At 33.2% G+C, this 14440-nt stretch overlaps 2 protein-coding genes across 2 annotated transcripts; both read right to left on the reverse strand.

The window, feature by feature from the left end:
- Positions 1-250: 250 nt before the first annotated feature.
- Positions 251-6927, reverse strand: LOC122607252 (probable magnesium transporter NIPA6). The gene is made up of 9 exons (XM_043780193.1): positions 6436-6927; positions 4618-4674; positions 4403-4493; positions 3768-3928; positions 3240-3367; positions 3023-3160; positions 1869-1961; positions 1668-1785; positions 251-690 (listed from the first exon to the last, which is right to left on the reverse strand). Exons 2-9 carry the CDS (start codon positions 4625-4627, stop codon positions 599-601), a joined length of 831 nt encoding a protein of 276 aa, XP_043636128.1. The 5' UTR covers positions 4628-4674; positions 6436-6927; the 3' UTR covers positions 251-598.
- Positions 6928-8244: 1317 nt separating this feature from the next.
- On the reverse strand, positions 8245-12222 carry LOC122609785 (translocon-associated protein subunit alpha). The gene is made up of 8 exons (XM_043782731.1): positions 12106-12222; positions 11241-11417; positions 11076-11126; positions 10777-10865; positions 10152-10229; positions 9862-10065; positions 9079-9150; positions 8245-8455 (listed from the first exon to the last, which is right to left on the reverse strand). Exons 1-8 carry the CDS (start codon positions 12176-12178, stop codon positions 8405-8407), a joined length of 795 nt encoding a protein of 264 aa, XP_043638666.1. The 5' UTR covers positions 12179-12222; the 3' UTR covers positions 8245-8404.
- Between the last annotated feature and the right edge of the window lie 2218 nt (positions 12223-14440).

Here is a 14440-nt window from a genome sequence, read left to right on the forward strand (position 1 = left end):
GTTAACACATAATCACAACAACGATTACGAAGAAATTTTGAACCGAAAATAATTTGAACTACACTTTGACAAATTATTTAGCAAGCCTATGATCACACATCTAACATGGTTCTCACTTTCGTATCAAGTAGAACATTAGCATACTATGAATGATTATTATTTTTGTCCTTGAACATCACAGTATTATTATTATTTTATTTTTTTTTATCAATATCAGTAAATCTCATTCACACAATGTCAATAAGAGAAATGAAATACAATGGTAGGTCGCCCTCTTGATTAATACAACTATGAATGAACTAATAATCTAATATACGTATAAAGATGAATAATTGATCTTTACAAACTAATAAACCAACACCTCATACTAGAATCATACAGACGAAATGGAAAAAGGAAAAAATATGTACAAAACACGAATGATATCCGAAAATATGCACCTATCGAATGATGATTGGTTGGAGAAGTTGTACCCATGTAACCATGTTGATGCAATGTTAGGCGGTTTTAAGCCCTTTGCTACTTTTAAGTTCATCCAACCCATTTGTACTCTAAATATATCTCCAAGAAATGATGATCCAAAAATGAAACAAGAATTCTAATCAAAAAAATCCGAGTTGTGAATGGAGATTAAATGTTCATTATCCTCGATGGTTTTTATGGGATCTTGCCCATACCATGTTACGGTTCCTACAAAAAGTAAGCAGATTTGGTTAGGTGTCTTCCACAAAAAGGCTGCCTGGGAGTGCATCAAGTTATGCACCTAATGCAATGGCACATGTACATTGCTAGCAAGAACGTGAGCTAATGGCTATGAATATTATGATGAAGTCAAAAAATTTCAGAAATGGTCTAGCCAGTATTACGTATGATACCATCTTATAGAACGAAATATCAAACATCATACTATTTCTCAATTGATGATTTCAAAGATGTTTGGGATTGCTTATTTACAAGTGCATTTTGATTGAAAAAAATTAGCAGGTTAATACCTGCTTAAAATAAGCAGATTCTGAAAAAGTTTTTGTTATTGCTTATATGCTTAAAAAAGAAGCAATAAGCAGATAAGCGGGAAAATAAGCAGCCGAAATTGTTTTCATGTTTTGAGATGGAAATTTGCAGGATAAATTGCAGGTGGTCATACAACATATGTAGAATACAAATTTGTAATGTTTGACATAGATTATGCAATAGTTTGACTATTTGACAATCATTCAAAACAATTTTCAACCAAGAGAACAAAAATAGAAGTGTTCAACCAAATCTATACCATCAACATAGTAGTAATTTGGCAATATGGATTATTTTACTTAAAACAACTTTCAAAAGAAATTTTAAACATTATTTGGACATCCTAGAAAGAAAAATACGAACTTTTCCTGTGATGTAGTTACTATATGTAAGATAGATTCACTTTTTCCCATGAAGATAAGATAGTTTACTTGGTACATGTACATCATAGCAATTAGCAAGAGTGACCTTTTTGCTCTAAAATATCACTTCTTTGTTTTATGAAAAGTATTGAACTTGGTAAATGGTTTCAAAAGTTATTGAACTTTTTGCCATATGTCCAAAATACCCTTTATTAATGACATAATAAAAAAGGAGTTATAAACCTAATTTGTATTGATAATCTATATATGGATTAACATTATGATAGAAGGTACCTGGTGGTACAGATGGTTCTTGTTCTCTTGTTGAATGAAGAACAATTGTTCCCGAAAGAACAGTGATGAATCCACATATTTCAGATGCTATGTCGCTAGCACTCTGATCTTTCCAATCCTGGATATACGATATATATATATATATGATCATATGCTCATTTATTTGTTGACGGAGATACTAAATTATGGGAAATTAGCTACCTTGAACATAATTACACTTGCAATGATTGTTAAAGAAGTGAACATCACATAATATATAGGGGAAACAAGTGCTGTGTTGAACGTATCCAACGCCTGCATATATAAGTTGGACATGTTATCAGTGTGACATGTGATCGTTAATTGACAAAGAAGTATTTACCAAGCAACCAAGATATAAACATGGTCGTGAAAACTGTGATTGGCATCTAAGAAAAAACTATAAAAATTTATTTACTAGTAGAAATAAAGTTTTACTTCAGCTGAGCTGAATAAAGTCAAGCATAAGCTATTGCTTGGTTCACACAAAATTGGTAGGCTTGGATGTCGCATGTTGGGGAGTTCATGCTCTGCTCTATGGGCATATAAAGGGTCAGATAAGTTCGATATACTCAGCTGTTGTGTTTGGATGTACATTTTGAAAGTGATTATACAGGTCACAATAATCAGTTTCTGGTGTTTCGCTAAGCTACTTCTACTAATAATTATCAAATTACATAATTAGGTTTGAGTAACTACTAATTACGTCAATACCAATCATAATAAAATGATATTTTAATGTCAAGTAAATTATTTAATTACCGTTATTTTACCCTTTATCATCTACTACTTAATTAGATAATGAGAATTAGTTAATCAACAACACCAATAGATTATTACAACTTTCAGGAGCATAAGCGCATCCAAAAACCATCTTCTAAGTTCTAACCACATTTTGTTTAGGCTTTTTTGTGTATACTGATTACACAATATTTTATATATATAGTTTAAAAATACAACTAAGAACCCCCTAAGTTCAACATGTACTATATGGGCCCGTAAAGCTCATACATAATTAAAACTACACTGTTCTAGATAACTTAAAACTAAACCATTTTATCTTATGATAGAAATTTTGAGTTAAGACAGGTGAAGTTAACAGGGATAAATTACGATACTACCATATTCATACAAGTGGAGCAAGACTGGAATGTTTCAAACACTGGGTTATTAGTAATCTTGTGATGGATTACTCCTCTTTAGAGATTAAAGTTCCAGGAACATTACAATAACTAGTATTAACAAGAGTCTCTTGAACTAGTGGTTAACGGTTTGTAACTCTTTTTCAAGACAGTTCACAGGTGGCTTAATGGGTATAGAAAGAACATGAATTTTACCTTGTTAAGATAATTCAACTGTGTAATCACACATAGCACGGCAACAGTAACAAAAACCCAAGTTTGAGGATATGCAACCTGGCTAACTCCCTCTAGAGTAAGCTTTATCGCAATACCAATGGCTTTTATGCTAACAACCTAGAGATTTAGAGGCAGATACTATATTAATGTCATACGATGTAACATTCATGTGAGAAAAAGTAGTCTATGGACTTACCGTTAGGGAACCCATTAGAGAACATATCCCCAAGTATACCAAAATATTTGACTGCCCATAGCGAGGTTCAAAATGCATCACGAGAGCCGCTACTAGTGATAGTGTAGCTGCTACATATAATAGGAATGCTGTGGATGGAAACTGATTTGTATCAGAGACTGGAAAAGTTGTATGGTAATACAGTGAGGGATTATTAACGTGATGTCTGTATGTGCATTCTATAAATAATTTTGTGGTATTACAAAATCAAAAATCAGATTAGAGATTTTAATAGATTGAGCTGTAGAATATACTGTTTCAAAGTTCTTCTGCTTTTCAAATTTGTAACAAGTGTTCAGAAGATAAATAAATGTTTTTGTAAATTTCAAAATATGATTTTTAAAGAAAGCAAGTGAATAAATGCCCCAAAGTGAAGTTTTGAGGCAGAAGGAGACGTGTTGTCGTGTTCTGTTCAGCGAGGGTAAAGGTCACTCAAATTAGGTGTTAAAATGTGATAAATATGTATAAAACCAGAATCACCAAGCCAACCTGGTTCAATTGCCAAATTCCATATTTCTTCTACCGAATTTGGAGTGGATTCCGCAGGTGCATGAATAACCACTATTATTGAACCAACTATACATGAGACACATCCCACAACACCCATCCGCTTCAAGCGTTCTTTCAGCATGAAGTGCGCCAAAACAGCACTGTTAAAGTTTATCATATATTTTAGTTGGAGAATCAAGGTTTTCATGGCGTGTATTGATTGTGGAGTAGAGTAAGTGAATCACAATATAAACCATTTTAACTGATAATGAGCCGATTAATCATTTTTATATATGTATGGCAAAAAAAACACTAAACAAGTTAACCTGCCCTGGACCCCCAGTTTGAAAATGTAGTTGCATAGGACAAAGCAATAGCTTTTCTAGCATAAAAATATATTTGTATATAGATTAAAAAAAAAAAAATTCACTTGTACGTCCCATCCTTACAAGATGGGCATGTTTGCAATTAAAAGTCAAATATGATGTTTAGAGAAGTCAATCAGTTAATGTAGAATAGTGTTCACGCATTCTGTTCTATCGCATTGGGTAACGGCCTTCCATTATTAAAATAGAAGTTGTGTGATCAAGGCTTGCATAGTCCAAAAACATGAAGGGTAGAGTTCAAACCATTACCTAACGATTATACTCAATGCACCAAGAGGGGTTACAAGGACAGCAGGAGCATAAGCATAAGCAACAAAATTGGCAGCCTCTCCGACAATCACTGTAGTTATTTGAAGCCAACATCAATCCAAAACAGCACGTTACCTTCAGTTCTCATAGTGGACTAAAGTTTGTCTAATGGTGAGAACTTGAGTGCGTTTAGTTATTAACAAATAACAACTTACTTGTAGTCATGCCTGCCCACCAAAGTGGTTCTTGTAGATAAGTATAACCACCATGTCCTAAAACACATATAAAGCATGTTACATCAAACTAATACCACACAGGCATCCAAGTGTACATATGAGTCTGGATAAAGACTTAAGACAAACTGATACCTACGACTATCAAAAATTACTACAAGAGTCATCGCTAGTAATGCTATCTATTTTTATATGAGCCAGACTTATATTGTGGGTTGACGACTTCGTAAATATAATGTATAGCCATGATGGTAAGATAAAATACAAGAAAAAAGATATGACCATGAATACTCTCATGCTAGATTGCGATGTGACACTAGACCTTGGAAACATATCAAAAGTGATCTACATGCCAATATGGCAATATTCATAACATATATCATCAGAAAGAAAAGTTAACTTTTAAAGGAAAGTTAACTTTTATAAATGACCAACATGGTAAAAGCATAGCACTATAACAAAGACTACATAAGAATCGCTTGAATTTGCGCATAACAATTATGTTAGAATTATGTTACAGATTTTGTACTTATAAATGTGAGCTTTTCTTTAAGTATGCACCACAATGTTCACAAAATAGAATGAAAATCCCAGCAACCACCAAATGTATATCAATTGAGTTAGTTGTTTGTCTTATGTAATTATGATTATCAATCCTATAAGCTAAGTCATAAACTGACAAGAGTTGTATGCATTTTCACTTTCTTTCTTTGCACAATCCACTACAAATGCCTTTCATACAAACAACAAAGTGGTTATATAAGATAGAAACGATACAAAATAAGTTCATGAAACAAATAGCCTAATAGTGAAACTCATTACTCATTAAAATACATAAGTTTAGGGGACCTCTCCCTGCTCCTATGCCCTCTTATCCAAAGCCTTTCACAAAGCCGACACGAACAGTGAAGAGGCAAGGGAACACTTGGACCTACTGAATTTAACAAAATGCCACATTATCCCCGCCAGATTTAACAAAATTGATACTCGACCAACCACTACCTTTACATGTTATACTATAAAACTTATCACTTAAGTCTGTACTTTAGTGTTCTTATTACAGCTCTCACACTAGGAACCTTAGGACTTACATGTATTTGCTAAGTACAATACATCCATCTCTTGTTTGGTTAATTGTTTACTCTTTGAAGACATAACTCAGCCATTAAATATCCACCAGCATTACGATCTGCCATCGATAATGGTTCAAGTTCTCTTTCCTACATTAGTTTTAAAAAATTGCATTTGCCAATCTTATCCGTTTTTCAACCTTCAGAAACAATGCATTAAAGAAACTAAAATAAAGATCATCAAACATTCAGCATAATTTCAGTCAAAAGTGAGATACCCTTAGTTTCCCCTTCCTGTAAAAGATTCCACCTAAATCTAAAAGGTTAGAATAAGATTACTTTTAACCCTTTTATTTTTACCCTCAAATAGTCAACACCATCATAAGTATAATTCTTATAACTTTACCCCTCAACCGAAAAGAACCTTCTTTTTTCCTTTTATCACCGAAAAACACTCTCTTTTTTAAGTGCTTATCGGCTTATCGCTTGTTTATTAAGCAATAATAAGCACTATCTTAAAAACAGCTTAACAGCTGCTTATTTTTTCAAGTAAATAAGCACAATCCTAGCAAAATATCCAAAACTAACCCAGAAGTTTATACATCTCAAATTCTCAACTTCAAAGAGTAAATCTTTACAAGAATAACCTCAAAATTCAATCAAACCCTAAAAAGAACTAAACTAAAATTACTCTATACATAATCACATATAAATATACATATAAACATACCGGCACTAAAACCAGTGTTGGCAGCAGCACGTTTAAGACCTTTCTTCTTCAAAATAAAACTTGTGCCAATAAATCCACTTGATAACACTGCCAATATCAGCCCTGTTGTATTATCTGCCACACCAATTTTTTTTTCTTTCTTTCTTTTTAATAATATCTATCTATACACACATATATACATACATATAAAGAACAAAACTTTTCCCGCCAATCTAAACAAACCCACAAATAAAATTTGATTTGAAGAGAGAAAATTTAATAATTTTAATAATATTAATAATGGGGATCTGGAGAAATTTGTCAGAGTATGAAGAAAGACCAACAAGACTACAAGAATGTGGGTCCGATTTGATTAAGTGAGGATGTTCGGGTTAAAGGGGTTATTCGGGTCGACCCATTAAACGTTGTATAAACGACCCATCATCTATCTGTGTATATTGTAAGTATTTGCCAGCTAAAGAAATTGAAATGGAGTGATAGATGAGATCCAGGTCATTCTTTTAATTAATTAATTAAAATTATTAATTTATTATTATAATTGTGGTGTCCAATTGGGTGTTTTCTTCTTCCTCACCCCCCAATCAAGCATAAACTACGTTAAGTTACATTAAAATTGTCCTTATAGTTTATTTTATTACAATTGACCCCTCTCTTTTATTACAAACGACTCGAGTTGACTTTTTAGCTACCGACTAGTCGTTTTACTGTATTTCCACTTGGTTGGTGATGATATACACTTGTGAATTTTATTGCTAATGTTAGTAGATTTGTTTGTATTTCCTTTATTCCTTATATATATATATATGCTTTTATGCAACCACCAGCGAATGATATATAACGAACTACGATATGTAATTACCTATGATATGTAATGATATTCGATATGTAATGATGCATAATATTGTATATGTATATGTAAAATGTAATGATTACTTGGCTTATAAATCTAATTCGCTACACATTGTAACTTTGTAAATTGTCATGACAAATTGACACGTGCACATTTAATGAGTCTAAATTAATAAGTCTAAACATTAAAGTGAAGATATGTGATGAATAACGTGGATACCTAAAACTATATGAGATGCGAAAATGCTAAGCTATTAACATGAAAAAGTGTTATGTTTTTTTTTGAAAGGTGACTTTCGCTTGATAACTTCGTATCGCGATTCGACAGCGGGAGGTCTAACATACGTTGTCTTAACCGGGTCCGCGCTAGAGAGCTCCCTCGAAGTAGAAATGTCTATTTCAAATACCCGATGGGGGAAAACCCCCTACTAATCCGCCCGAAGGCACGACGATCAATAGGGGTAAACCCTGTCCACTCAGACTTGAACCTGGGTATACCCAAGTCAGGCCTTCATAGGAAGACTTCCTATGTATTTTCTAAATCTTGAACCCAAGACCTCTTGCTTGTAAGGCAAGTGCTCAACCACTTGAGCTAACTAGGAAGTAAAAAAAAGTGTTATGTTACTAATAAAACGTTGAAGTTTTCATACGTACTCAAGATTTTAATGTGTCGTGAGGGGAGATATTTTTTGTTGCACAATGGCTCGATAAAAAGAACTAGCCACCAGTTCTAAACGTGCTGTTTCATCCTTTTCTTTTCTTTCTTCGACATCAAATACTAACATATGGTCTTTGTTGAGACTGGAACCCGAAACCCGTTGATTGGTGGGTCCATAGTGTTTGCTCATTCTTAAGACTTGAATCCCGAATACTCTGTTTTCTAATTGTATCCTAAAGCTACATTATCTAGCATGTTAAAGTAGACGTGGGATGTACAATCGACATCTCAAACAACACAAGACCGTAAATGAGTGTTCTATATTATAAATAGCCTAAAGGAGTGAAACGAGACTCAACTTGTCAAAACCATCAAGCAGACTATGTAAATGTTTTTCTTTTCTTTCTCATTCTACAACAGTAACTAAACAAAGTATAGTTGTCCGAGTGGTGTTTATCACCTCTACTTCTTCTTCTTTGATTTGCTGGCCTTCGATTGTGCGTAAGCAGTTCCCTGAAAACAAGAACCATCGATCAATTACTCGTCTTAAATACCATTTTAATGATAAGAAAAAAGAGAAATCAAATTGGTTATACTTGCTGACCGGCAAGTCAAACAAACGGGCAAGGCTGTTTAAAATTAGTTGCACAGAAAAATCGAGTGGGTAAAAAATGCCGCACGCGTCAACAGATCATAAACTCAGGAGTCCAGTCAACTTGTTTCAAGCAGCGACCCAACATGCCCATTTTGCAACCTCTAACTAGAGGTGACAACATTATCTATTCATATGGCAAATGTCGAAATGTGGAATGCTTAGAGCTTCCTAAGATATATACATTAATGTTAATAAAGCACTACCAAATGAAGTGTTGGCAGGTCAACCAATCCAGCCCCACCCATTTTATCCTATAATTGAAAATTACTCGATTTGACCCAACCACTTCAAACTGTTTCCCGAACTGCCCATTACCATGTCCAGATGGTTTGGTTTCCGCTAAAAACAAGTATACTGCTCCGAAGTAAACTAAAAAATGAATGAAAATCTAAGAGAACCAAAACATTTGATATAAAATGAGAAACGCAGCTAAATATTGAACAAATCAACTTAAGTAAGCTGTTATGTGAGAGATACCAACCTCCAACCACTCATCCATAGATGCATCAACGTTCCGAGTTCCAGTTTCCACCTTTGGCACCCTCTTTGTTTTCTGAGAGAAAAACCAACACAATTAGAACCAAAAAGAAAGAGCTTAATTCCAGGTTTCGGGTTTTCATTTTTCCTTTTACATCTTCAATGAGGAAGTTAAAATTCTCTTTAGTGAATAATGTTGTATGCCAGCGAAAAGAGCATTCAGCATATGAACAGGAGGCTGTTCGACCCCTATGGGCTCGGTCTACTCTTTCATTATGAAAAACACATAAGGAAAACATTTGTGGTCCCATTTAATCAGTTTGAATTAGAATGAAGCTTATATTGGATCTTATTTACTTGAAGTGAAGAGAGTGGAAGACATAAACCACAAAATGATAGAAAAATAAAGGTGGCAAACACTTTTACTATGATATTTTCGTGTCAGGTCAGGATGTATTTTACTACTAGCAGGTGAGGTGGGTCAAACCAAAAAACATAATAAGAGTTAAAGAAGTCAAAGTCGCCCAAATTGAATCTTCCATACGTAAAATCTCTCAAATCACTTTATTTATAGATAACTACCAGAATATTTAGAGTTTAGTAATTATAACTAACACTCAAATTTTTATTATATAGAAAAAAAGGAATTTACTTTTTAATGTAATGTTCCAGAGAAACCCAAGCGGTCTTGCTTTATAAGATAATCCACTTTGAAATGTTACCCAGCCCACGCATTCATACAGTATACCAAAACCACGAAACTCCTCTGATGGGTGAGCAGAAGTACCTTGGAAAGGTTTTGTATTTGACCACGAACCCATAATGCAAGAAACACAAGAAGAGAAATTCCAAGAGAAACTAGAAACACAGTCTCGACGCTAACAAGCCCACCAGCTTCGATAACTTCAATAGTACCATTATAGAATGTGTTTTGGTACGGCAACTGATCAATTTCATAAACTATAGTTCCAACAAGATCAAATGTTCCAGCCTGAAATACAGCACCTTATAAGCTCAACAAATTAAGCTGTAAATACATACTGGTGAGCAGCTGCAATAGTGATAGATCTACTCTACCTGTAAGAATTGGCTGACAGCGAATATATAAGGAAAAGTTGCTTGAACAGAAGGAGGAACGGATGCATTGTTAAAAGCCTGACAAAATAGAAATGATATAAGTTTATTAAGCCAGATTATGAGTGTTTTGATGTGACTTTTAAAGTGACGATTATATGATGCTAAGAATAAGGTAATTAGTTGTAATCAAGTACGATGTAGAAAATTGTGTTTGGTTGTGCTTTTGCTGTTTGAGGTTCTAATAGAATGATACTCACAAGTGTTCAGAGAATGTGATATCTAAGCAACTAACTTATAAAATTATAAAATGACAAGAAATACACTATTCGTGAAAAAAGAGACACATTTTGTTTAACAGATGTCTCACAAATTAGGATTAAAAAAGGATAATTGATAACCGGTTCTGCAACTATTATTTGGATCCTAAGATAAACGAACGCCGTTTCTGTTTATCCAAATAAAACAACTGTCAACTCTCCCAGATTAAAAAAAGTATATAGAACAAGCCTTTTCAGAATGCAGATCCTTAGGGTTCTGTTGAGTGCTTTGTAAGAGACCAATAACTACCAATAGATTAGGTCAGACAGTCACCATATGTAACATTTTTTCAATGAGAAGCTATTACCTGTACAGAGAGATTCTGAACCAACATACGATGATCAAAAGGAAGATGGACACTGGCTTGGACAGCAAGCACCTTCACATCCTGATCCCCTGATCATGAAGCAACATTAACGAGTTAGATCACTTCTGCGTATACAAACTCAAAACTAGCAGTAAATCAAAAAATCATGCCAATAAGTCACTGACACGCGCATTACCGAAGTAGAATCAAGTAGATGTGATCAGAAAAAAATAAGTAATATTAAAATAAGGAACAAAGCAGGCTAAGACACCAGGGAAAAAATAGTATGAGAATGCTACCCTCATTTTTCATTCCAACTAAAATCTCAGTCTCTTTCCCTGCCAAAACCACTGCAGACAAGACATAATAGAGAGCTTATTTAAATGAGCAAAAATTGGTTCAACAAATTTACAAAATAATTATCTGCTTTAATAAATAAATAAAAAACGAGTAAAAGTTACTACCTTTTGCAGTATTCTTCGGAAAAACACATACTGTTTCCACACCAGGAGCTGGACTATAATTCCCAACACCAAAGTCCTGAACATCATCACCGACAAACCCAAGATCTCCTCCTTCCTCAACAGTCTCGGCGACAAGTTCAGCGTCTTCTAAATCCGGGTCAGACTCACATCTAGCAACTATAGAGCAACACCATCAATTAATAACAATCTTACGAACAGAATCATGAATATGTAAGGAAGACATACACAGTTGAAATTACAACAAGAACAGGTTAAATTACGTATCAAGATGCGTAAAGTTCATCACTTTCAGTACGGGTCAGGTTGGGTTGCTCTGTATCACATTTTTTTCCCAAATCTTTAAGCTTTCTATAATTAGAATCTAAATTCTTTAACCACCTAAACTAATGAGGGTAGTGCATAAACATACATTTCGAACGACTTCAACTGACCCGTAATTTTACCCGGTTAGAGATAAAACATAACCAAGTACCAACATATAACATTAGCAAGTTCATAACTTTTTTTAAGCTTGAGCTCACACTATACAGTCTAATCTAACAACATTTTGATGATAAAAAAGCAAACTTGGCACCTTACATCACTAGAGTCATACTGATTAACAAGATATATGTCTAATAAAATAAGTTACAATATTGAGTGTGAAATTGGTACATGCAGTCAACAGCTATATCTATCTAATAATATATATACATATATATATATGTATGTATGTATAAACATACTAAGAATCAGAGGTATGAAATAATACAGGAACAAGATAAAAGTAATAAGAAGACTGAATATCCTTGTTGAACAGGTTGGTCAAAACTGAAGTTTCACTAAAAAAAAGAGAGATGGGAACCTTGAAGAATTAAAGAAGAAAAGAGGAGAAGTAGAAGGAAGGCGAAGACAGAGAAAACCCTAAGTTTAGTCATTGTTTAGGTGGAGAAGATGAGTGAGAGACAAAGAGAGATATATATAATAATAAGTAGAAGAAAACAACTAATCCAATACATCCCAATTGAACCTTCATCAAAACTTTTAATTTCTATTTTGCCAAACGACCTAAAATGAAACTTAAACTTTTACCCATTTCACAAGTTACTAACTTACTACCCAACCTAAAATATAACTTTAATAACTTATATACGAGTATTTGACTACTAAATTATCTTTGTGCGGGATATAAGTGATTAAAGTTATGGCAAAGGTAATCCTCCAATAAAAAGGTTTAGGTTTAGTAACTTTAAGTTCGAATCTTAAAAGACACAAGGATTTATCCCTATTAATAGTTGTATTCTTCAGGCGAATCAGTAGAGATTTTCCTCCCATTGCGTATATAATATAGACATTTTTGCTTCGAGAGAGCTTTCTAGTGCGGACTTCGTTTAAACAATGTATGTTAGGTCCCTTTTCGAAAAAACTTTGTGGGGGTTAAACATTTAGTTATTGATTATACTAGCATAATTAGTGATAAAATATGTCGAAATGTAATAATATTATTATTTAAAAATTATTTTTGTATCGAATATGGTTAGTAGTATATATATGTTTTGTATAATGACGGTGTAAAGTTAAATATATATACTATATCTTAGAAAATGATGATATTATTATCTTGAAATGGTTATCATGTATATGGATTTTTTGTATTTTTGTATATAATTAGTTAATTAGTCTCTTAAGCATTATAAATCCACTTGGTGAAACATGTGCATTATACAACTAATTTGTTTTTTAAGGGAAATATTTGTAGGTAAAAAGAATGTTATAATTGTTTAGTTTATGTAAAGGTAGAAATGAAAGGAGAGGAAAAGGGAAAGTTATAATATGTATTTTTAAAATTTTTTTAAGTGTGAAAATGAAAGTAATGGATAGGATTAGAGGGGAAGTGTAGTTGTTTTTTGCAATGTTTTAAATACCGGTATTTTGGTCGTACCGGTCGGGTACCCGGTATCGGTATAACTGGTATACTGACCAGTACGTACCGGCACGGTAATTTAATTTTTGTATTTTTATTTTTATAGAAATCCTACAAACTTTATTACAATTTAACGAAAATAGTCAAAATAAAAGTACAATCCACTCAAAAACAAAACCAAATAGATATTTCATAACAAAATATAAGTTTTAACGTTTACAAATAACAAAACATAACATTAAAGTATTGTAACATCCCAATAATAAAAAGGTAAATAAAATTAACCCCTTTTATAGTTTTGACACTAAAGTAACTTTCTAGTATTTTATTTTTAGACATGGAGTTAATTTAGTTGGGACCTTAGTGGCTAGCGGGTATTATACCCTTAAATTTTTAAAAGAAACGTGGCATGGGGAGGAAAATCCCATCCACTTTCTCTTGTGACTCACCCTTCCACCATCAGATTCAAGATTCTAAATTCTTCTAAATCCTTCTTTTGTAAATGAAATTCCTTGTTTCTACATCTACACCAAAGATCATCCATACTAAGAAATACTTACACTAGCAATTGTAGTTAGCACTCAAATTGGAGAGATTTATATGTGAGGGTGTGTGTCAAATTAAGCAAGAGGGGAGGAAGAAAAGATTGTGATTATAACCCATCCCTAGCTAATTTCTTCAATTAAGGTATGAGATTTACATATTTTATTAAAGTAATTGTCATGAGAATTAGGGTTCTTTCTATTATGTAACTTGGGGTTTTCTTTTTAATAGAGTGATTTCATAATTGAAACCCTAGATATTTTGGGTAGATCATTGTTGAGATATTGTTTTTTTGAAATAATTAGTGTAACACCCCGACTACGTCGGAAACACGAGATGCCACAGAACGACATGGTACAAAAGATTAAATGGAAAACATCTTAATTAAAGTCTTAAAACCATTCCAAATTAAACGATTACATAGTTCAAAGTAAAGTGTTAAAAATCATAACATAAGTCCAAATCCGAATAAAAGATAAACTTGTTTGCATTACAAGTCTTCGTTCACCATGCAAACACAAAGTCCAAAAGCGGTCCATAAGCAAACCTACTGCTCTAAACCTGAAAAGCATGGAGAAAAAGTGTCAACTACGAGAGTTGAGTGAGTTCATAGGTTTTTAGCTAATACAATAAGCATATATATACACATCATCACAAAATAAATTAGGAATCACCAATTTCCATGTACATTTCCAATTCATCCTTTCATAATCGTTCGTTCAACTCAATTTTA

This window comes from Erigeron canadensis, chromosome 1, assembly GCF_010389155.1.
Source record: "Erigeron canadensis isolate Cc75 chromosome 1, C_canadensis_v1, whole genome shotgun sequence".
NCBI classification, from domain to species: domain Eukaryota; kingdom Viridiplantae; phylum Streptophyta; class Magnoliopsida; order Asterales; family Asteraceae; genus Erigeron; species Erigeron canadensis.

Coding starts and splice junctions, on each gene's coding strand:
- LOC122607252 (XM_043780193.1), bottom strand. Junction 3,161..3,239: donor CTCTAATGGGTTCCCTAACG/GTAAGTCCATAG, acceptor CTAAATCTCTAG/GTTGTTAGCATAAAAGCCAT. Junction 1,786..1,868: donor CAAGTGTAATTATGTTCAAG/GTAGCTAATTTC, acceptor TCGTATATCCAG/GATTGGAAAGATCAGAGTGC.
- LOC122609785 (XM_043782731.1), bottom strand. CDS start 12,178: ATGACTAAACTTAGGGTTTTCTCTGTCTTCGCCTTCCTTCTACTTCTC. Junction 10,230..10,776: donor TTCAGAATCTCTCTGTACAG/GTAATAGCTTCT, acceptor CTATTTTGTCAG/GCTTTTAACAATGCATCCGT. Junction 8,456..9,078: donor CTATGGATGAGTGGTTGGAG/GTTGGTATCTCT, acceptor TCTTGTTTTCAG/GGAACTGCTTACGCACAATC.